Source organism: Clinocottus analis, unplaced genomic scaffold (genome assembly GCF_023055335.1).
Source record: "Clinocottus analis isolate CAN_PGR_092001 unplaced genomic scaffold, fCliAna1.0.p SCAF_22, whole genome shotgun sequence".
NCBI lineage: Eukaryota > Metazoa > Chordata > Actinopteri > Perciformes > Cottidae > Clinocottus > Clinocottus analis.
In genome coordinates, this window is record NW_027175954.1 from 3,212,210 (window position 1) to 3,235,831 (window position 23,622).

General features: G+C 42.1%; 2 protein-coding genes across 13 annotated transcripts; one reads left to right on the plus strand and one right to left on the minus strand.

Annotated features, from left to right (window-relative positions):
• Positions 1-538: 538 nt before the first annotated feature.
• On the minus strand, positions 539-20,611 carry pcm1 (pericentriolar material 1). 11 transcript variants are annotated; one of them, XM_068589314.1, is made up of 40 exons: positions 20,421-20,611; positions 19,130-19,266; positions 18,592-18,840; positions 17,965-18,285; positions 16,655-16,825; positions 15,969-16,058; positions 15,586-15,772; positions 15,225-15,334; positions 14,379-14,652; positions 14,138-14,288; positions 13,581-13,799; positions 12,903-13,072; positions 12,305-12,525; positions 11,312-11,448; positions 11,047-11,176; positions 10,484-10,654; positions 10,175-10,356; positions 9,442-9,651; positions 9,088-9,361; positions 8,689-8,834; positions 8,377-8,594; positions 7,685-7,865; positions 7,284-7,594; positions 7,029-7,190; positions 6,749-6,805; positions 6,288-6,460; positions 5,318-5,449; positions 4,542-4,671; positions 3,975-4,142; positions 3,756-3,853; positions 3,409-3,543; positions 3,117-3,320; positions 2,942-3,001; positions 2,711-2,852; positions 2,343-2,491; positions 2,198-2,264; positions 1,862-2,070; positions 1,638-1,730; positions 1,401-1,524; positions 539-1,233 (listed from the first exon to the last, which is right to left on the minus strand). In XM_068589314.1, the coding sequence occupies exons 2-40, from the start codon at positions 19,223-19,225 to the stop codon at positions 1,208-1,210; spliced, it is 6,348 nt and encodes a 2,115-aa protein (XP_068445415.1). In that variant the 5' UTR covers positions 19,226-19,266; positions 20,421-20,611; the 3' UTR covers positions 539-1,207. The 11 variants fall into 11 exon arrangements, with proteins under 11 accessions (XP_068445415.1, XP_068445413.1, XP_068445417.1 ...); XM_068589312.1 differs by having other exon boundaries at positions 15,939-16,058; positions 19,130-19,254; positions 20,421-20,610; XM_068589316.1 differs by having other exon boundaries at positions 8,689-8,759; positions 15,939-16,058; positions 20,421-20,610.
• Positions 20,612-20,642: 31 nt separating this feature from the next.
• Positions 20,643-23,519, plus strand: sart1 (spliceosome associated factor 1, recruiter of U4/U6.U5 tri-snRNP). Of its 2 annotated transcripts, none has more exons than XM_068589320.1 (2): positions 20,643-20,779; positions 20,991-23,519. In XM_068589320.1, the coding sequence occupies exon 2, from the start codon at positions 21,018-21,020 to the stop codon at positions 23,331-23,333; it is 2,316 nt and encodes a 771-aa protein (XP_068445421.1). In that variant the 5' UTR covers positions 20,643-20,779; positions 20,991-21,017; the 3' UTR covers positions 23,334-23,519. The 2 variants fall into 2 exon arrangements, with proteins under 2 accessions (XP_068445421.1, XP_068445420.1); XM_068589319.1 differs by having other exon boundaries at positions 20,683-20,862.
• Positions 23,520-23,622: the final 103 nt, after the last annotated feature.

Below are 23,622 nucleotides of genomic sequence, written 5' to 3' on the forward strand. Positions count from 1 at the left end.
AAATGCTATTCTATGGCTTTTTATAATTCATAGACATACAGGCTATTATAACTTTACGACAATATTTCACCTAAATACCATACTATGAACGATTTGACATACTAAGGCTTTCATTACCTTTTAACATCGTGGCCATCAAGTAAAAAAAAAATCTCGATTTTATAATTTTTTTTGTATTATTTCATGGCTTTTTATTCTATAACTTTTTCTACCTTTTATAACTTTATTTCATACTATATGACTTTCAACATACTACACTGTGCCTTTGTTACATTACATATTTAATATACTATTTTTTTTTGGCACACTACTTTTTAAGGCTTTGTCAGAAAACATTTTTTTATGACTAGATTATACAATGATTTATGATTGACTGATCAGCTCTATTTGTGTAAACCTCAGTGATATTAACATCAATTTAAAAAAGTGCTTATTTTAAGTTGACCTAAACAATCACACGACAGTGTTGGAAAGGCCCAAATGGTTAACTGCATGAAACGTGGACAAAACGTACCAACGCACACCACCACACCATTTCTTTTCTTTTTTTGAAGTTCAAGCATTTTATTATTCAAAACGTATTACTGTCGTCAACATTTTTAATTACACAAAAATCAATGGAGACTAAACATGAACGGAACAGTATATAAAGATGCATCTGAAGGGATAAAAGTTCAATCTGAGCTTTGAGCTCAGATATAATGGAAAAAGTGTTCAAGCTTGAGAAACCATTAGCTAAAGTCAGTCTACACTCAACTTCCGTCCTACTGGAATCTCCTTATCATTAGGAACCGAGTGCAGAATAGATGAGCTGTGTAACAATAAGGCCAAGACAAATAAAACTAAAATAATAAAATCACAACTGATCCCAGAACCAATAAAGAGACTACGGCGAATCAGACCGAGAGTTTCAGGACTATAAAGACTCGGACAGCTTGAACTGTCGTTACCAGCAGCATAAAGACGAGCCCTCCCCAGATTACCCATGAATCACATGAAACATCCAGGAATAAAACGAATGTTGATTACGCGTTGGTGTTTAGTTGTATCTGTGTTTCAAGTCACAGCTAACTTGTGAGCAATACTATGAGCCTTTGCTCCTTTAAACTATCAGATAAAGAGTCAACAATCGTACATCCGGAGCAGATTGAGGGTGCAAGCATAGTGTTGCTAAAAACAGTAGATTTTGAGACATCGGTATAAATCTTTACACACTCTGGGCGCCATCAGTGTCTGAAAAAGAGACAAAAAGGAAACAAAACATGAATTACTCTCAAAGGAATGGACAGTTGGTTAATGTAGTGACCGCTCCTGTATAGCTGTACACATGGTAGCAAGAAACAGTGGCTTAGCCTTTGCAGGCTATTTGGCAACTACACAAACAGAAGTGTGATCCATACCTGGTTCCTTCAGGTCCTGTGCATTTCCCACCAGTCCGGTAAGCGATTCAGTGTTTCCATTGAGGATCTCAACAGACAGGTTGTTATTCTGCTGCTCCTCCACTATTCTCATCTGAAGTTCCTCCTAAAGTTACAGCACAGAGGACATCATTAGATACTAACGTTTTTACACCATCTTAATGAATAGTGTATCTAAAGTGTGATATACAAGTGGTTGATTTATTAGCTGTTACAGACCTCACACATGACCGTGAGCTGCAATGGCAAATCTTCCACCTTCACAAAGTCTTCCTCATCAGATTTCTGACTGGTGTTACCTGAGCCCATCTCCTACATCAATAATAGAATCAGTACACAGCTGACACAATAAAAGGGCAAAGTTTCTAGTGTGATACTGTTGCGCAATGCTGCGTTCATTCCAGAGGCTAAATGAAAGTGAGCATCTTCAGCTTTCAACTCACGTCTACATTGATCATGACGGGAGAGTCCGTGTCCGGGCTGCTCGTGGCGTGTGATTCCTTGAGGACGTCCTGCTCATGGGAGACTTCCTGGGAGCTTTCTTCTGAGGCAGCAGCTGCCTCGAGGTTCCTCTCCTCTTCAGGGTTCTGGCACTCCGCCATGTCAGGGTCCTCTAGGGCGGAGTCTTCGATCCCAACGGACTTGTTGATTTCTAAAAGAATATAATATATATAATAAAAGAAGACAGCATTAATGTGATGACACTACAAAAAAATACAAGATTTCTATCAGACAAAGGGCAGTTTAACATGTCCGACTTCTACGAAGGAGGGCCTCACCGCCATCATCATTATCTGAACTCCTCTGTTCTGCTTTGGCCTCCTGGGTTTCGCTGTGTGTCGTCCCCTGAAGAAGAAAAACACAGGTCAGACTAAGGACAGTGAGTTAAAAGATTATAGTTGTTCATAAAATAGTAACACTGACCTCCTGCTCCACCTGACCGTCTGCAGAAGCCTGTAAGGATGTTTGGACGTCAACAGGTCCAGCTTCAAACTCCTCCATTTCCTCCTCATCATTCTCATCCTCTCCACTGCCGTAGTTTGTCAGTGCCTGAGTCTCTGCTTTGGACAGACCTGAAAGAAGGACCACACACGCAACAATTAAATGACGTGTTACATTCATGCATGTCTGTATATGTGTGTATATACATGAAATTGCATTGAGGTAGAAAAACATTAAAACTTTTAGCATTACTTTTTGAATCTCAGATTTTATTGCATTTTGAATTCTTTTTGGGAGTTTGTTTCTTCGCTAAATGAAACTAAGAGGCTCTTCTAAATACTTCCACTCACTGATTGAGAGAGGGATTCCCTGTCCATCCTCTTCATCCTCATCTTCCGCCTCTGAAGCTTCACTGCAGCTCCTGCTGTTCTTCATCTCCGTTTGCAGGTAAAGCTCCTGGAGCGTGACTTCCTGCTCAGCCTCATCCTGGTCCTGGAGGAAAAAGAGGGACATTATTGTTACAGATTACTAGTGACCTAAGTGGTATTGACAATTTCATTAACAGTGTTAAAACGACTGACCTTGTCTTCATCTGTGTAGGCTGGAGAAGTTGATTTATCACCACCAGTTACTGTATGTTCCTAATTGGGGGAATTAATTAACATAAAGGCTTGAATTAGTCTCAGACAAATGTCTGTGCTACTGTGTTAATTCATATGACCCAAAAAAAAGGGAATAGAATAAAAATCAGTTTACCTTGAGACCAGGCTTTGCTCTACTGGTTTGCTCAGTCCTCGTCTTATTTCTGTGTTTGGCTGCCAAGGCAATGCTGCTGCTGTTGTCCAAATCCTGCATGAGCCTGAAGAAGGCTAGTTCATTAAAGAGGATCTCTGAGATCTCCACCAGGAGATCCTCCCCACAGTCCTTCAGAGTACGGCCCACAAATTTACTCAGAGAGTCCTGGAGCGCGAGAAGAGAAATGATCAGAAATCATTTAATATGCTCAAACATGTGTCACCTGCACCAGAATAAGATGGTACCGTCATACCTGCAGTATGCCTCCCAGCTGTCTGTGGAAAAAGCGTACGAACTCCTTGCTTTCATCGTTCTGTTGGGTGAGAGTGAGGACCATGCGCCGCACAGATGTCAGCAGCTGGAGGGAGCACACCTCATCCATGTTCTCCTAATAAAAGAAAACATGAACATTACAGAGTGATTTGACTCTTCAACAAATGTTTATATTCACAGTGGTGCATCCAGTGCTGATTACATTCAATTTGAGCCTCAATACCTTTCGTGACTACATTTTTAACAAGCAGTAGTTCAGAACAAGTATACATTATTCATAAATGGTCATTTCCAATATATTTTCTGCAGCTCCCTGTGTTGTCCTACCTTCAGGAAAGGAATGACTTCCGTCATGATGGCTTTGATCTGACGGTCCAACTGCTGGGTGTCAATCTGAGGACAGTGCAGGTCACCAGCTGCGCTTCCTGCACACGGACAGAAATAATTGTATGATTGTAAAATGAACCATTAACGTGAAAGACAAGGATTGTGTTGCGACGGGTGTTGGCACGTGGTGTACTCAGGCAGGCTTATGTGAGTGTGTACCTTCCACAGGGTCAGCAGGGTTAGCAGAAGGATGCTCAGCAAAAGAAACCTCAGAGCCACCTGCAGCTGCAGAGTTGCCGTTGAAGGGGTTAAACTCAGCTTTAAGCTTCATGCGCTCATACTCCCTAATCCTGGCCAGAGCTTTGTCTAAATGAATCACTGTGTTGCCTATCAGAGCGGCAAAGAAAGGAGAGTGAAAAAGAGACAGAAAAAGGGGATACAAAAAGTTCAAACTCAATGAAGTGAGAGGAGTGTAATGGATATTAATGCATCAAGAACCAAGTCCACACTACAGGATCAAAAAGTATGCCAGCTCCAAATCACTGTCACTGTCAAAATCTGAGTCCTTTTTTTTTTACGCTGCCAAAAGTCCTCTTCTGATAGACAATAGTCTTTAGTTTGACCATGTAGTGTTGATCATGATACCAGTACACACTTGTCCTGCTCCATTTGATTTGAATAAAAGGCAAAGAGCAAAGCACTTCAGCTGAATACCAGGATGTGAAAATACAGTTTTAAAAGCTTTTCAGTCCCAAATAGTTTTCGACATGCACAAAGCAACTTTACCCAGGTCATCGTTAGCAAACGGTTCCAGGTTAGAAGAGGTCGACATGGTGCTGGCATTGCCCACAGATTCTGCATCATCCCTCTTCTTCATCGTGGCCTGTGTGAGCCTCAGGTTTTTCTCCACAACTTCCTGAAAAAATAAAATAAAAAAATTAAAAAGGTTTTTACACCCATTTTTTTAGATTTTAAGATAATTGTAACATCCCCCATTAAAATTCCCAGCATATAGTATTAATAGCAATGGTGGCTTCTCTTTCCATTTTGCTATCTTGGAGAATTATAAATTTCATCTATCATTCTTGAACAAAGGCATTATTTAGACAGAAAAAAAGCATGGCATCCAATTAGTGTAACTCTGGGGACTTTGGCTCAGAACAAAGAACACATGTCTGAACTGGCAAAAGAGACGAGGAGAGATGGTGGTCATTTCTTGCTGTCAAGTTAAATTCAAAGACAATGAGGATGGTGGGAGGGGAAATTAAAAATCAGAGAATAAAAGAGAGACATGGAGGGATGAAAAGAGACAAGGCGGGGGAAGGATGAAAGGAGACAAGGCTGAGAGAGGAACTAATGAAAGATGTATTGAAATGTAGAAGAGGAAGCAAGTAAAAGTGATTGTTTTTTAAAGGAGGCGGAGGTTTTACAATAAGAATTGAGAGAAATAATTCAGTACTGGTAGATACCTCACTATGAAGTGAGGTATCTTAAGATAAAAGAGAACATGCATTCGAAAAGTGTGAGAATGCCACACTGGGAAGCAATAATGTGCCTCTTACTGCATCACTGGTTGCCAAACTCTCACTGGGCGTGAGCTCTGACTGAGAGCCAGCAGCCCACACCATAGGACCAAGAGGGGGCAACTGGTCCTCAGCTGCACTCTTCTCTGCCAGGTGTCTGGTCACTATGTCCTGGAAGAAGCACAGGGAGATACCATTGTGAGTTCTCAAGGGGACATTGTGTGTGTGTGTGTGTAAAATTTGGGCTGACTTTAAAACAATTAAACAAATTAAGACATTTATAAATTACCTTACAAACACACTCAATAAACTAACACAAAATGACTCGTAAAATGGAGGAGACGACTCATTTGTTTCTTTCGTCTTTGTGATTTCACCGACTCTTCTGATATCTTCTTTATCCGTTTCCCTCGTACCGGCTGCCTCCGCCGGATCACTACTCTCTGTCCCATCAACAACTTCACTGGACTGCACTGATAATCTATTTAATTCATTGCCAGTCCAAAAGGAGCATTAAGTAGCAGGAAAATACTGTGCCATTGTTGTTTCCGTTGGTCAATGGCTCAATCGCTTTCTGCTTCCTCAAATTAGTGATGTGCCATCAATAGACCTGAACTTAATTTGAAGCCCAACATACCATTGGGCGAAAAGATGCTACTGACACAATCTGGGTGCTAACTGTGAAAACGACTGGATTTAAGATCCTTCCAGTCTTCACCAGCCTCATGACTGAAATGTTAAAAGCTTTCCCTTTCCTCCTCCTAATTGTCCCGCGTTGTTTTTAAAATGGCCGAGAAAGACCTAATTATGTTTGAAAATAGTTTGAGCGATAAATCTCCTTAATAACTAGTCACATGATTAGATCAAAATAGTAATTTGGCAGATTATTTGGAGCCCAAATAAAAGCTTACCCCATATTCTCTCAGCCTGAATATCTCGCCTTCTGAGCCCAGCACAGATGATGCATCCATTCATGCTACATACAGCAGTTGCATGTGTCCATACATACCTGGAGGGAATACAGGGCCCTTTGCCGTAAGTAGTCTGTGTTGAGCAACTGCAGCTCGTGGAAGAGCTCAATGAGGAAGTGGGGGCGGGACTCATTCTGGGATATCAAAGTAGCCACTTCGGAGTAGATGGTCTCCCTCAGTGCCTCGAACAGTGAGAAGTCGCTGCTTGCATCTGAGGGTTCAAGATATGCCAGCATGAGATTTAAGAGGATACTTTCAAAATCTCATCTATGAGTAAAAAAACAATAGCCCGTATTCAAACTTGGAAGCTTTGATTTACGTCAAGCCAAAAATAGAACATGCGTGGATGGTTAGGCGATATAATAACCACATGATTAAACTTAATAAAGTCGTCATATTACATACATTTTTACATACATACATGAAATTTGCTCTCTGCATTTAACCCATCCATAGCAATTTAGGAGCAGTGATGCTTTGGGTTGCATTGTGGGTTTACCTGGTGCTTCTGTGCATGCAATTCTGTTAGAGAGGAAGGGTGTTCTCCAAGCATAGGCTGTGAGTAAGATAAATTAAAGTGACACAAAGTAAATTAACCCAAAATGAAAATGAAAAAACGAAGTCATGACAAATGTGCAAAAAAAGAAAATAGTAAAAGACAAGATGTACAGAAAAAAACAAACAATCATGTGGATAATGAATGTAAATAAAGAAAGAACACAAACAAAAGAGGGGTGAAGTGGGTGAACAACTTTCACTACAAGCAGCTTAATCCGCACCAGATGAGATGTCGTTTCTTTTGTTTCCAAGCTTAGTTTTGCTGTCAAGTTTCTCTCGCGTCAGCTTATCCAGCAGACTCTTATTCTGATCCTTCAGGTGAGACAGGGCTGCCCTCTTCTGGACAAAGTCTGCAGTGCTGCTAACGCTGTCACTCTCATGGCCTAAAAAAAACACATGGAAAACACTAATGAGATTTTCCTCATTAAGCCTTTGCTAATTCAATTCAATTAGAAGAATCTGCTTTATGTTGATACCTTCACCGTTCTTGTTGTGCCCTTTGCTCCTCCTCCGGCGACTCTTAGAATTGGGCGTTTTGCTTCGTGAGGCCAGGTTGGCTTGTGCCGAGGCCTTGCGTCCGGCCTTAAAAGTCTTCGTGATGGTGGTTGGATCAACGGGATCAGGAATGCTGCTGAAGCTTTCCTGTGATGCCCGGTCAAATTCTTGAGGTCTCGGGTGGCGGCTGGCATAAATGGGGGAGGAGGACGGGGACTCCAGTGGCTCCGTTTGGGATCGATGATGCTGGACGCTGTTGTTTGCGTAGGCGGTTTTCAGCCAGCCAGATGGTCTAAAAGGGGGTCACATGGAAAATAAATATATGAGCAATAATGTCTACATGAAGAAATATAAATGTCCTCTCAGGAAAAAATGGACGTACCCTCCATCTGTGTTGGTGTTTGGAGGAGAGCGCTGCAGTGGAGGAGGGAAACTCATGTACTCCGTTTTACTTGAGATGTTGGGGTCTAACTGCTGCTTTGGGTGGTCAGGGGCTGCCTGACTTGCTGCACTCTGATGGAACTCGTCCATAGTAGCAGGGAAGAGAGGGTATAAATTAAAGCCTGCGGAGTAAAAAACAGAGAAAAGAAATACTTATATTGCTCTTGTTAAAGTGTTAATGGTCCAAAGAATCAATTAAATTATGACAGCAGAACTTTTGGCCTTTCATTCCTGCCCAATTGATTTACTTTCAAATGTACGACTAACATAATATTTAAATGTACTAACTGAAAAAGATTACTCCGGCCAGTAACGAGAACCTAAACCGTGTAGAATGAAAATTAAATAATTCTAGATTTAATTTCTTGAATGTTCTGTTTTTCTTGTATAGCAAAGAGGCATTGTTAATATTTGTTATGAATGCAATGACCCATTAAAAAGGTCAAACCTTCCTTGATTTTATAACAGTGAAAAGGATTTTTTAAGCACAAAAAAATAATCACTGTAAACATAATTTTTTGACCATGTTGTACATTATTTAGTGTTCTGTTGATTCTAATGCAAACCATTCAAGACATGTTTTGAGAATTACGAATTTGAAACTCAAGAGCTAAAAAAATATTCATGTCATACTCGGAGGGAATGAGGATAAGGGAGCAGTTGACATGTTGTTGATTGAAGGATGCAGGGTGGAGGAGAAGGGGAGAAAGACACCAGGGGAAGCTGGGGTGCCAGAGCTGGATTCCTGGGAGGAGCCAGGCTTCTTTTTCTGCCATCCTGCTGTTGATGACGAAGCCTGCTGATGCTGCTGCTGTTGCTCGCGAAGGAGGTCATTAAGGACCTGCTTAAGTCTGAAGGAAACGTATGACAGAATATAGAAAATATGAAAATGAACTATTTGATAGAAATCAAGCAGTGTACTGTTGTATACTTCTTTTTTTTCACCTTTGTACGTTGGTTTGCTGCCAAGCCAGCTGGGTGTAACACTGGTTAAGCTGGTGCATGACCAGGTGGACCTGTGGTGATGACAGGTTGTTGGGTAACGCACTGTACTGACCAGTCAGCAGGGTTTGTAACATATAAGAGAGTGTCTGTGGAAGGAGGTGAGAGATTTTTTTGGGTTGGAAATAACTGTTTCATTACATTTGGACAAAGTAAAAAAACAACAACACCTAAACAAAAAGACTGGATAGAAAGCTATAAATCTTTGTTTCTTTCCAAGAGAACAGTGACTAAATTGACTATCCCACTATGCTCAACTAAGTGTACAAATGCAGCGCAAACTTGTGCCAACTATTGAGGTCAGTGCACTTGCATGTGCACATATTTGTCCTGTCCACAAACCTGCTGGTCCTGCAGGAGTGTCTGACACATGCTGGTGCTGAAGTCCAGCTGTCTCTGCAGCTGGCTGACCTGTTCCTGCCACTGACTGGAGCCCTCGGCGAAGGAGAGCTCAGAGGCCCAGCGTAGGTTCTCCTGTCGCCGTGTAGCTCCATGCTGGCTCGCCGCAGACTGGTTCAAACTTCTGGACTGCTGTTGCTGTTTCTGCTTGGCCTTGTTGTGAAGAGATGGATTCCCAATGCCGTCACCCGAGAAGGCTGGCGGAGGCTTCAGGTTGCTAAAAACACAAACAAATAAGTGTGAACAGATTGTAGATATTAGTTCAATAGAACTCTTTCTGCCTTCACTTTGTCTGACCTTCCATGATTCTTCCGGTTACTGTAGGAGCACTGGTTCCTGCTGGATGAGTAGATGTGGATATCATCATCAGAGCTGCTTTCTCCACATTCATCGGGCTCCTCTTGATCCCCTGCACCTATCTCGGAGTGATACTCATCATCTTCGTTATCTTCTTCTTCATCATCATCATCAAGTTGGCAAGGAGTGGAACCCCAGGTTGCCATTGTCCTAAAGACATATTCACAAAATGGTACAAATTGTGTCTTCTATGAGATAACCATCAGTTGTAAACTTTACTCCAGCTAAAAAAAAAAGTATAAACACAAAGAGTAATCACAGCAAGTCTTACAATATGTTTTTATCTCAGCATAAGAGTTCATGTTGTACAATGTGGCTGCTGTTTGTCTGCAAAGATCTCCTATTTTACTAAATATAGATTTATTAAAATAAGCTTTCCATTTAAACCCTCAAAGTCAAAAGCAGGAACTGTGATTCTCCCCGTATTTCTTTTCTCCTTGTATGTATTAAGTGCGTCAGAACGAGAGAAAAAAAACAATATTTCCATGGCAGGGGCATTAAACCGATGATCTGCACAGCTGTCAGTGCTGACAATCAAATGGAATTGTGACCTTACAATCAAAAGTCAAAAAAAATAATTGCGGATTTTCGTGACACATCTGAAGATAACTAAGTGAGTTGACTTCTATCTTAGACTTGGTGAGACAGGCCCTGAGAGCAGTATGTCTCCTACCTTTCATCCCTGCTGACAGACTGAGAGGGTGTAGCTAAAACTTCTGAGTCGTCCATCCGCAGAGGAGAGTCACCGAGACCACTACGCCTCTGGTGTTCAGCCATCAGGGACTCAAGGTGCTTTCTGCGCTGTCGCAGTTCTTCCCGCAAGATCTGGTGGCGACGCATCTCAGACCATAGCTGCTGACAATACAAGAACAGAGGGAAACGGTTAACCGTAATCTGTACTGATCTGAATGTACAGATCTAATTGTGACATTTAACAAGCTGTAACCATGGGTCTTTGTGTGTGCAAGGTGGAGTCCGTTACCTCATTGTCAGTGAATGAAGAAGAAGCTGCTTCTGGAGTCGTGGGTTTTAACACGGCTGAGTTAGTTTGGGGTCCGCAGGAGGAGGAAGCCAGGACTGTGGCCGGAGAGGAAACTGCAACTGGAACCTTCCTCAGCAAGCCCTGTGGACTCACTGTGCTGGACACAGATGACTAGAAAGGAGACCGCAAAAAGTAAAAATCCAACTATCTTAAAAAGGAGCTGAACTATTAGGTATATGTAGCTAAATAAAATCCAGTCGAATACAACAGCCGTATAATAAACCCTATATTCACAACGGTTCTATTTTTTGTTGAAACTGTGTGTATCCAACTTTATGTTATTTAGTCCACCTCTTATTTGATCCTAATAGGATGGACAAAAGATTGAAGACTTTTTCGAAACATGCTTTTTAAATCTGATTTCAATTCTACCCACTAATTCCCCATCATAGATAAACCTGTGTGTGTGTGTGTGTGTGTGTGTGTGTGTGTGTGTGTGTGTGTGTGTGTGTGTGTGTGTGTGTGTGTGTGTGTGAGTGTGTGTGTGTGTGTGTGAGAAATACCTGAAGGTCAGGGCAGACCCACTGCAGATGCTGAATCTTGCCTTGGATTTCAATGAGCCTCTGGCGCTCTTCATGGAGCTGCTTAAGCTCCAGCTTCTGCTGACGCAGCTTCTCCTCATACAGCTTCTCTCTGGGTCCACAATAGTTTGGATGCAATGGCAATGAATATAATTATTAAATCAATAATTAAGTAAACATTCAGAATACAGTAAACAACACGGACTGTACAGACCGTCAAACAGTCTTTCCAGACATTGTACTGCACCTGGCCTTGCTGGAGAGTGTTAGTTCTCTGGGATTCTGTTTAGATCCGCCCCCCGACGCCCCAGTAGCTCTGGTATTATTAGGCTGTTGGTGTAAAGCGTCATCCTCATTCGCTGTTGTGCCATCAGTGTCGTCACTCTGCATACAGACAGAAACCCACAATTTACATAGTGTTCAGCTCAAGATGAGTGAGACGTCACGTTTTAAAATTACAAAAACAAAGTGATAAACACCAACTCAGGATTTAAAAGAAAAATCTAACTTTAAACCCTTTACATCCGTTTCAGAACAACGGTTGTACGTTTTCCTTGTAGTCAAAAGGCTCTTTGTTTTAAGGGTTTTCTATTCCCCTTGAAAAAGGTGACCAAACAAGATCAAACATGTAATGTTTAATGAAAAAACATTGAAGCATCCGTTACTAACAATAGACAGAATCATTAACTTGTTACACTCCGTTTCTATCTTAAATCTGACATTGCCTCGACCATAATCTATTACCATAGAGGGTGGGGGATTTGATTTTCGCTAACCAATCACTAGAGACCATCATAGCCGCCTAGATCTAATGTACTTTTTAATTGACAGGTGATACTTTGTGGCAGTGGTTTAAGAGTGAAGTTGAGTCAGCACAAACAGAACAAAGCGAGTATTTAAGGTCCTATTAAATGTATGATGTAACTCAATTTGTTAATCAAGGCGGTCATATCAAATGCAAAAGCGAGTGATCATTGAGTGAACGATTCAGAGATGTCAGGGTTATTCTTCCATAGAGTTTCGGCAGGGTCTTGGAAGATTTGTGTTGGGATGCTGCTAGTACGACAAAAAATTTCTCCTTGGAGATTAATAAAGTACTTTTCATTCATTCATTCAAATGTTTGAGATTATTTGTAAGGGTTAAAGTCAGAGCTTAATGGTACTTTCCTTCTGTCAATCAAAAAGTAATACCATGGAATCTGCTATGGAATCTGGATTATTGTTCTCTTGTTAGCCTCACCTGAACCATGGCCACCAGCTCCTGAAGCTGCCGGAGTTTCTGCTTCGCCGTGTGCCGATGAACCTTCTGGGCAAAACCGCCATTGTTTCCCAGGCTGCTTCTTCGACTGGATCCCGATGCCTCACTGTCTGCAGCCAAAGCCTGTGCCCCTTCATCATTATCTAGGTCTTCATCCTCATCCTTCATCTGATTATAGGGGGTGTCCCTATTGTACTGGCAATCTAAATAAGAGCAAAGGTGAAATCTAAGTTAGTTTTTAACAATGTTTGTAACAATAATGTCATTTGAAAGTGGGAGTCTTTCCCTCCTGAAGCTCTGTATTATTAACACAGAACTTCAATAACAGGCTCCTAAAACAAACCAAAAAAACATTCTTACATAAATATGTATGTAAATATTTGGTTTTGAATATTAGCTCAGGTGCCCAATTTTTTTTTTTTAATCAACTGAGTTGTAATCTTGCAAAGTTTGAAAAGCAAGTTCATCAAATCTTTAAGCCACCCATTTACCTTTCAGGAAAAAAATTAAAATGAATACCAAAAAGGAAGGTTACCATTAGCTGTAACATGGATCTGTGTACACATGTGCATGAGTGTACCTATGGCTGAGGGGATGTTGAGGCTGCGGAGGTTGGCTGCAGACCGGTTGTTGATCTCACACTCAGTGTTGAGTCTTCCTTCACGGTTGTTCGTGGCGCTACTCCTGACACTGCGCCTGTTGGTCAGGCTGTTCAAGTCCGTCCAGTTCCCACTGCGTTGCTGCGGGTTTCTAAAAGACACAAAACGCAGTGAGTGTTGTAGATACATCACAACGCCAGTCGTAGAATGATCTAATTGCTCAACACAATTTAACTTCAGCCCAACAACCACCAATCCTCACATTGGCTCTGTTTAATTACAATGTGATAATTTCAACACAGGTGAAGCAGTGAACAATGTAGGGATACAACTAACAATTCTTTAGTTATCAATAAATGTAGCAATTATTCACTAATAACCCTAGCACTGCTTTCACTGACTGTATATACTATATTTATTTACACACTTCATATACTTTGCATTTTTGCACCATTATTATTTAATTTTCTTAAATGTATACGATGCAACTTTGCATGCTGCTGTCACAACCAAATTTCCCCTTGGGGATGAATAAAGTATATATCCTATCCCTTTGTCTTTTTTCTTAAACCGGTATTTGGTATAACTCATGGGATCAATACTTGATGGGATAAATGAACAATGAACATGCAGGATGATGGGTCTTTAAACAAACATACCTGATGTTTGTTATAGGCTGGTGGTTCTCCAGCTCAGAGTCAAACATGGCCTCAAACATAGAACCGTCCTCTGTCTCATCTTCTTCCTCCTCTTCTTCCTCATCATCTTCCTCTTTCACATTCTCATTGACTGCATCCACCATCATATCAGAGGTCTGCTCGTAGTACTGAACCAATTCCCGCAGCTCATTCAAACGCTTGTGGACCTCCTTTAGCTTCCTGTAGGGAGTAGAAAAGAACAACCAATGTGTGAATAAAAAAGGTAAATGAATACTGGGCTAAATAATTAAAATGGTTATGTGACACACCAAAATAATGTGTTGACAACTCCCAGCGCGACTCAATTTCCAAGTACAGAGACACCCACAGAAAAGCACCCGTATAAAAACGGTGGGGGCTGAGGGTCTTGTTCAAGACCCCTTTAGCAAAGGCTGAAACTTGTGAGCACTAGCCAGTAGGTTGCGAGGCTGCTGCTAGGTTTCACGACACCACTCTATCTGACACCTTGGTACTGATATCTGACCTGCCTATTCAGCGGCTTGTGTTTTTGTGCGTACCTGAGCTTGTCTGTGGAATTGGAGCTGTCCTGGTGTTGTGGACGAGAAGGATGAAAGGGAGTGGAAGCTGAGGCCCCATTCGAGCAGAGAACAGATGGACATTCTGAGGGACCTCTTATACTCAGACTGCACCGTGTTGACAAGCCACGACCTGAGGGGAACCACATATAGTCCATCTACACTTTATAGTGGGAAAAAGCCACAGAATTACTGCAACAAAAGGCTTCAGAAATACTCTCACATGAATTGTTGTTAAGTGTCTGGTCTCGAAGAGAATGCAGCTCCCGCAGGATCTTGTCCATGGTTTGCTTTTTGTCTTGCAGCTCTTGGAGTTTAGTGAGTTTGGCACTGGCAGCTGTTGCCCCTGTGTCTAGACCAGTATGGGGACCAGATGCAGAGTGGAGGAGAGGCCTGTGCTGAGGTGGACCAACAGCATGGGCAGTCCTGGACCAGCCCACTTCTCGAGAGAGGGAAAGGCTCTCTGCCTGGCGGCGGTTGTCTGGCACTGCTTTAGTCTACAAGGCATAAACAGAACATTCAGAAAACAAATTTCTTGATTAAAATAACAATTTTACAAAGTTGACATGGCTTGAGAGATACGGTAAGATAATCCTTTATTAGTCCCTCAGTGGGGGAATTACAGGATTATAACAGCCTTGCTTAGGGTAAATAAAGATAAAGATCAATTAATATAAATAAACAGTAAAACAGTAATAAAATAAATTATTAAATATACAGATAAAAAATAAAATAAGTGTGAATAAAAGTATTACACAATAAGTAAATGTGTATAAAGGTGTTGCACAATAAGTAAACATGTGCATAAAAGTATTGCACAATAAGTAAGAATGTGTATAAAAGTATTGCACAATAAGTGTCAAAATAAAAATGTCAAAAGAAAATTCAAGAGAGAAGTAGAATTAAAATTACAGATGTCCAACAAATTTAATAAAAAATAATTATCTCCACATACTGACATTAATAGAATGTTGTCATCATTAATAATACTTTTTTTTTTTTAAACGCAGTACATAAGACAGACGACATTTCTAAATGACATATTGCTAATCTTTAAGGTCTGCTTTACCTGAGAATCATGCAGCTGGTTGTGGAACCGCTGGATCAAATCGTTCAACTCATCATTCAGCTCTGACGTGATGCTCAGGCCTGAAACACTGCCTGTGGTTTCTGTGACAACTAACGACAACAAAATGTCAAATTAATTCAACTTTGGAAAATATTTGCCAGACAGATACTATTCACATATTTGTATTTTAAAAAAAAAAAGTTCCTGCAATTAGATTTTGATTAAAATGTTTCCAACTTTGTTGCCATTGATGCATCTTTGTCTGGAATAAATGTAATACATACACTACTTTTTCATTCTGGAAACACAAAAAAAACGATTGGTCTGCACTTCATTGTGAATGTGTTAGTGAGGATCTAACCAGTGTCTTCAATCACAGCAAGTGCTTGCTCTGCACTGTCCTGCATGGCCATTAGTGCATCCTGTCTGCCCTGCAGGGCCCGGAGCTGCTCCTGCTGCTCCAGCATCTTCTTCAGCAGCTCGTGCTGCTTACGCAGATTCTCCAGCTCTTCCTTTTGGTCAGCTCGCACCGTTTCTGGCCTACCGCCCTGCAAAAGTCACATCCACAAAATCTTTACAAACACTGACTTGACTAAAACACCACACAACAATAACGGTGCTGCATGTCACATGCCTCACACTAATTATAATGACTACGTGTAATGCAACAGAGACCTGCTTCCATTTTGGGAAACAGTCCACAAATGTACAAACCGTTGCATTTGAGGCATCTGAGGAACGGACCTCAATGTTAAGAGAAGTGCTCTCAGCCAGTGAACCTGAGCCCACTGCAGAGTCCAGGGTCCCCACATCATCCTCGTCGTCCTCTCGCGTCTACAGTTATAGTGGAAGGAACAGCAAGAGACTGTTAATTTTCAATCACTGAAAAGTAAAAGTGCAGTACAATATGTTGCCCAACAAAGATTTGGCATTGTGAAAGTAAGCTTTCCCAAAATGCTCCGTGGATGAGGATGCCTGCATGCTCAAACTGATTAAATGTATGGGAATATGGGTAACAAAAAACCTGCAGTAAATTTTCCAGTCTGCCAAATCAAAAAATATTGTTTTAGGCTAATACTACGATCTAGTTCAAAGAAATTCTAGAGTCAATTCAAAGTAATATCAAAACAAAGCCATCCTGCAATAGAAAGTAGCATGCTACTAAATGTCCTAATTATATCTTCACGAGACATGACTTGACAGTGGCCCACAGAGAAAGACAGCCATTAAAAATATATGAGTGACAAGTTGTCACAATAACGACACAAACAGGTTCCATTTCAACCGCATAAAAGCTAACAAACAGGTTTTCCAACAAAGTACAACTTTTTTTTTAACTGAAAATGTCTACCCTTTTCTGACAGCATGAGAAAAGCAAAGAACAAGATTCATTTTGAAAAAGATACACAGGAAACAAACAACAAACTAACCAGCATTTTCTGCAGGAACCGTAAATAAGACCTCTCCTGCTCCTTGAGGTGGTCAATGAGGTGGGAGAGACGCTCCACGTTGGCCGGCACGTCATTCTTCTCTACCAGGTCGTCCCGCATGGAGCTGGCCTTACTGATGTACTCCCGGATCTGTACCAATTTGCTCACCACCTGACACCGCGCAGAGACAGGAAGGTGGTGTATGGGTTTGGGTTTCATAAAAGTAAATGAAAAGAAGTCAGAGAAAGCCATAAAAGAAAGGTGAACGAGCATTTGCAGCTACGCTTCAGATTGGGCTAAATAAGGGCAGAAGGGGGTTGGGCACCACTGGTGGCTTATTTATAAATTGCCCTAAATACATCCTAGTTTTAGCTGCACTAGCTCTCTCTCACTTTCATCCTTGTTCTGGTTTCTCAGAGTAGCCTGGGGTGCAGTGATACCAAGACACTGCCATGTGTACACGTGTAAATGGACTAATTATATCATTAAATGTGAAATAATGTCTTTTCTAAGCAGGATTAGACTTAAATCTTCAATACCTGATCTTTGTGGCCACTTGGGGGCAGCGGAAGTTTACAATCTAATGTTGACATAATTAATATATATAACAAACTTGTTAACAAATAGTTGCTTATGCAGACAACCAATCGTTCCGCATCTGGTAAATGTAACTGTAATACTCACTCTCTCGGTGAGCACCGTTTTGGGTTTCTACAACTCCGGAGTGATGCATGTTCCACTTTGTTCACCAGCTAGTCACTAACTGTGTCCGTCTGTTGTTTGGTGCTAAGCAGGTAGTGTACAAGTTTTGAAGAGCTTTTTACTGAAAACAGTCTGAGATTGAACCAGAATTTGAACCAAAACTTACGGACAAGACAACAAAACAAGGGGAGCAGCAGAATCAGATGATACGTCTTTGTAGGTTTATCACTACTAGCAACCCTTTTTACATTGTCACAGTGTTTTAAGTGTCATTTGATACACTGATACAACAAAACGCTTCAATTCTAATCCACATCTTCAGGCCCCCTGTAAAAAAAAAAAGTTTTAGCTAGCACTTGGTTCAGTTTTTCAGAAACTGTATAAGACATTGGAGTAGCACTGAAAGGTAAAGGTGAAGACAGCTTCAGACTTTGTAGAGACAACAATGTTTCCTCCAACACCACCAGCAAGTCAAAGTTTTCACATATTCAGTAAAATATCTCAGCATTTACTTGATGGATTGGCATCAAATTGTATGTGCATGTGTGTTTATGAGCCCGACGCCTTGTTATGACCAAAACCATGGCAACAACAAAACAAAATGTTACCTGGCTGCTGTCTATTCTCTGTTCTCCTCTGCTGTATTCTCTGTGTGATTCTCTCTCAGTACCACCACGACAGGGCCTCGGAGTATCCTTGCTAGGAACCACAGGGGATAACATATCCCTAAATCCGGGGCTCTGCTTCTTAGTTTCCTTGGTGATAGCAGGTGTGGCTGGGGCAGAGGAGGAGGGAGGGAGCATCCCCTTGCTTCTGTTAGTGTTTACATGCAGAGGTAGGAAGTTATAGGGTTTCTTGTTCTCTCCAGCTAACTGGCGCTGGTTGTTGGCAGCTGTGGCACGCCCCTGAGAGTCACTGCCGATGCTCCTCTGAGAAAGCAAAGAAGATATAAGTCAGACAAATCGCCACTCAAGCCTCTGGGGAATTGTCTTTTAAAATATCATATACTGTAGGAGTTTCATTTGTTTGACAGTGTGAAAAATGTAAAAATGTTAAACTGTGTTTCTCTCCATCCAACAGCTTTACAGTCATATTAAAATTGGCAGCAAATGTGTCTACCAGTATATCACACATGCCACCTCACGTCAAAAAAAATCTACCCCTGGGATGTGAATTAACAACAACATATTGACCCCACTAAACCAAGACAATTCATGATGATAGCAGCTTCTCACCTCGTCCAAGTCTGTGAAATTGATTCTCTGACGCAGCTTGTCCAGCTCGGTCTGGTCGGGGACAGACATCTGGGTGGTGTATTTGATGTGGGGAAAGGAATGAGGGGTGCGTGCTCTCCTGCGACCGGCCCCGGGGGTGGACTCCGGCGAAATATCATTAGTCAGGCGGCTCTCCACCACTACAGCCGACAGCTTCTTCTTGTTCTTCTCTGAAGATCGATTGGCTTTCTTCTGCTGAACCCCCCAGTCCTGAACAAAAGCAAACACATTTTAAAAAACAAATATACATCAGAACTGATGAATATTGTCTACAAGATACATATCAGACACACATGTGGCATCAATAAGCCCTGACAAGACACAGGGATAAACATAACAGAGAAAATTGTATTTTAGAGTTTGATTTAAATAAATTCCAGTTGGTAATTGGCTGGATAAAAAACACAGATTGTGTTGAGAAACACACCGCAGTGTAATATGATGTGAAAATAAAACAGCCGGTCAATTGTCTTCTATAAAGGTTGTGATGAGCCCTCACCAGGTTGTTGAGTCGATCCTCCAGACTGCCATTGGTTACAGTCCAATTGTGCAGCTCTTCTGCACTGTCATCGAAAGGAGTGCCTCCGGTTGCCATGTCCCACACTTACTGCTTGCTGGAACTCACTAAAACAAATTCTGATCATAATAAAGAACAAATAGTTATACAGGCCTGCAATACAAACACGACCAAAGGACATATGGCAGTTAAGAAAACAGATTGCTGGAATTCACAACAAAGGAGACACCGATCACTGAAGCGGACCGCAACAAAAAGCACGCCACACAATGTTGACATAAAGAAAAATAAATAATTTTAAAAAGTAATATTATTAAGAGCGTGAGGTTGACGTTGTTACTTTACATATTGATACGCCTGTTAATGCCAATGTTAATAACGCGGACAGGTTATTATGAACTATTACGACTAACAATTACATTAAAGCGTCAACATGCGTCATTGTATTCTGTTAACTTTAACTAACCGTAAACTCTCCGAACACGACCAGCTTGTAAAAAAAACCCATCAGTACATCGACGACATGGCTACTGACTGTTTTGTGACTCTTGCGTTGCCGTTAGCGGCAGTTGGTGGATTTTAGAGCGTTGGTATTTATGCGCGTGGCCCGCTCAGATTCCCGGGAAAAACACACAATGCGCGAGTTAGCACGAGCTCTCTATCACTGCTCCCTAAAGAGGCAGAAGCTCATGCTAGCTTAACGGGAAGAGGAAACAAAACGTTGAACACATGAGAGTGTTAACGTTGCGTAGAAACTTTACTAGCTTAACATTTCTGACCTAATTCGGTCCTACAATCGCCATGGCAACACGCAATACCCCCCACCTTCCTCGAATGCATCAGCTAGCTATCTAACCCGCTGGTTGACATTGCTTAGATTTTCTATCAATAGAAACACCACAGCTCTTCGCGTTTGTTTGTGTCCACCAACAAGACGAGATGCTAACACGCGGAGAAAGTTACACAAACACACACACAAAGCTGAGGTAACGATGCCTCGCTAATGCTAACAATACCTAGCTCGCGACCAGCTGCTAACTTTAAATGTCACGATAAAAGTTGAAGCAAACAAGCGTCTCGGCATTGCATCTGAGCTTCAGGCTTAGAATGACGTCGGAATTCACATCGTGTTGGGGTTTGAAAACTGTCGTGACAAACCAACATTGACGTTAGCTGAAGACGAACGCATCAGGTTTAAATACTGGCTTCCATGTTATTTAAACTGCACTTGCTAAGTTAGCTTACAATTTAAGACAGGGAACGTTGGTATTACCATGCAGAGGGTAAGTGAAGGAAATGACGTTCCCTTTGCGTAAGCACTTCATATACTGCAGGTGAGAATTTCTACCAAATCTCTCTGATTCTGGTAAAAGCCATTCGATAAATAATAACGTCCTATAGGTCCCAAAACGCAGCTACTCTTGGATGTGATCCTTGCTTGTCATAAACCATCCCGTGCAGCAGGGGGCAGTATAGACGAGCGGTTCCCCTGACTACTATTCGATCGAAGAACGCGTCACTACCGGAAACCATAATATTGTCGTTCGGCGTTCGTCCGACGACGTCGATAGTTGTATACCTGACCGCGGAGCTAGGTGGTTAAGCTGGTGGGAAGAAAACAAATACTATTAGGTACGTATTTGTTTCCCCATTCGCACCCGTCGTCAGTTAACATCGGATTGTGAACGTGAGGAACCATTTTGTCGTCGCTCTGCGTAAGTTGTGTCGTCTGTTAGCCACTTAGCTTGCAAAGCTAACGTAAGCTAGTCCGCAAAGCTCTTCTCATTCCCGTCATCGTGTTAACTGCATTTTGATAACAGCTGTGTGTTTGTTTGTTTTTTAGTCACAACTGTTGTAACCGAAGGAAATAATGGGGTCGTCCAAGAAACACAAGGAAAAGGGTCGCGACAAGGACCCAGAAGATCGCCGTCGCGAACACAAGAAACATCGCCACAAGGACCGCGAAAGAGATGCTTCGGACCGGGACGCGACTCGAGATAAAGACAAACGAAAACGCTCCAGGTCACGAGAAAGGACCGGACGGGACCGCAGCAAAGGTGAAAGAAGCGCCGCCGAGCCACGTGTGAAGAAGGAGAAAGTCGATGTTGGCTATGAAGAAAGCAATGCAGAAGTGGGGCCTCAGTCTGCAAGCGGAGACGCGTCTCTTAGCATTGAGGAAACAAACAAGCTCAGAGCCAAGCTGGGTCTGAAGCCTCTGGAATTAAGTGAGAACAAGAAGGAGCTCGGCACCAAAGAGGATCCGATGGTGGCGGAGACCATCAACCCTGTTCTCATTAAAAAGCAGAAGGATATGAGGGAGAAGCTTGCAGCTATGAAAGAAAAACGCCTCCAGAACAAGAAACTGGGAAAAGTTAAAGCCATAGCAGAGGAAGACTGGTTGGATGATACCGCTGCGTGGGTTGAGAGGAGCAGAAATATGGCAAAAGAAAAAGAACTGGCTGAGAAAAGAGCCAAACTTCTGCAAGAGATGGACGAGGAATTTGGTGTCAGCAGTCTGGTGGAGGAAGAGTTTGCACAGGGCAAGAAGGAGTCATACACAGCTCAAGATCTAAAGGGACTCAAAGTGCAGCACAAGGTGGATTCCTTCAATGAGGGCCAGACTGTCATCCTGACCCTACAAGATAAAGGTGTACTTGAGGAGGAGGAAGATGTGCTTGTGAACGTGGGACTGGTAGACAAGGAACATGCAGAAAAGAATGTGGAGTTAAAAAAGAAAAAGCCTGAATACAAGCCCTATGAAGAAGAGGAGAGTGTGGATGACATGGTTACAGCGAAGGCCCACACTGTGCTGTCAAAGTATGACGAGGAAATTGAGGGAGAAAAGAAAAAGAGTTTCCGGCTGAACACAGGGGGCTTTGCTGATGGAGAGCGAGAACGTGAGATTCAAGCCATGAGAGAGGCCCTACGAAATCAGGCCCAGTCCTTGGACATGCCCGCCCTCTCGATTGCCTCTGAGTATTACACATCTCAGGAAATGGTTGGCTTTAAAAAGACCAAACCCCGCGTGAGGAAAATCAGGAAGAAGGAGAAGCCGATGGTTGCAGACGATCTTCGCATTGATGACACTCGCAGCACCGATTTTGGCTCCAGGACACGCGGTCGAGGTCGCAAAAAGTTGGAGGAAGTCGTTGAAGAAGTTACAGAGGAGACCGTAACGCCCAGCAATATTCCCCAATTGTCAGATGATGTTAGGATGGCAGAAATGGAGATAAGTGATGAGGAAGACTTCACAGTTCCTGATTCAACTGTATTTGAGGAGGATGAGGCAGAACAGGAACTGCAGAAACAGCTGGAGAAGCAGAGGAAGCTGAAGCAAAAGCAGCGTCTCAAAGACTCGGGGGAGAAGGTGGCGGAGAAGATCAAAGAGCTTGATGAAAGTGTCCATGAAAATGATCCTGACCAGAAGAACAACATTGTTTTCAACGACACCTCAGAGTTTTGCAGAACCCTTGGTGATATTCCAACCTATGGGCTGTCTGGCAACAGAGAGGACCAAGAAGACATTATGGACTTTGAAGAGAAGGAAGAGAAAGATGACGCTGGGGATACAGACTCCGAATTGGATGAAAATGTTGGCTGGAGCACAGTAAACCTCGATGAAGAGCAGAAGCAGCCAGATTTTTCGACAGCCTGTGCCACCATTTTGGATGAAGAGCCCATTGTCAAGTCCGGTCTTGCTGCGGCCTTGCTGTTGTGCAAAAACAAAGGTCTATTGGACACTGAAATGCAGAAGATATCCCGTGTCAGAGCAACAAAAGGTGCCTTGCCCAACGACAACTACTGCATTGAAGACAAGATGGGCTTCGATGACAAGTACAGTCGAAGAGAAGAATACAGGGGCTTCACTCAAGATTTCAAGGACAAGGATAGCTACACGCCTGAGGTCAAGATCGAGTATGTGGATGAATCTGGGCGACGGCTCACTCCAAAAGAAGCTTTCCGGCAGCTTTCACATCGATTCCATGGGAAAGGGTCTGGAAAGATGAAGACGGAGAGGAGGATGAAAAAGCTGGAGGAGGAGGCACTGTTGAAGAAGATGAGCAGCAGTGATACTCCTCTAGGGACGGTGGCTTTGCTCCAAGAGAAGCAGAAATCTCAGAAAACCCCGTATATTGTGCTTAGTGGGGGTGGGAAAAGTATGAATGCAAATACCATCACCAAATAAGTCTGGTGGAGGAGAGAATTATGTTTAACACAAACATACACTGACACATTCATTGACTGACACACACTTAAACACACACACCACACACACTTGAACACACAAGATGTATTAAAGTAAATGCCTACTTCATACAAGCTTTGTTGTTGTAGTAAAGAATTGTCCAATAAAATTAACAAATTAGATCAATTTTGATGTTTTTCTTTGTTTTTCTATATTCAGAACCTAAATGTAAATATTTGAAAGGTCCTTGGTTAGTTTTGACAGCTATTGCATTTTGTGGCTTGAGGTA

What these genes read in the sequence shown, in the direction of transcription:
- pcm1 (XM_068589312.1), bottom strand. Translation starts at nt 19,225, where the DNA reads ATGGCAACCGGAGGCACTCCTTTCGATGACAGTGCAGAAGAGCTGCAC. An exon ending in GACACTTAACAACAATTCAT is followed by an intron (nt 14,289 to 14,378) that starts GTGAGAGTATTT and finishes GGTTCCCCTCAG; the next exon opens with GTCGTGGCTTGTCAACACGG. An exon ending in CAGCCTATAACAAACATCAG is followed by an intron (nt 13,073 to 13,580) that starts GTATGTTTGTTT and finishes TGTGTCTTTTAG; the next exon opens with AAACCCGCAGCAACGCAGTG.
- sart1 (XM_068589320.1), top strand. Translation starts at nt 21,018, where the DNA reads ATGGGGTCGTCCAAGAAACACAAGGAAAAGGGTCGCGACAAGGACCCA.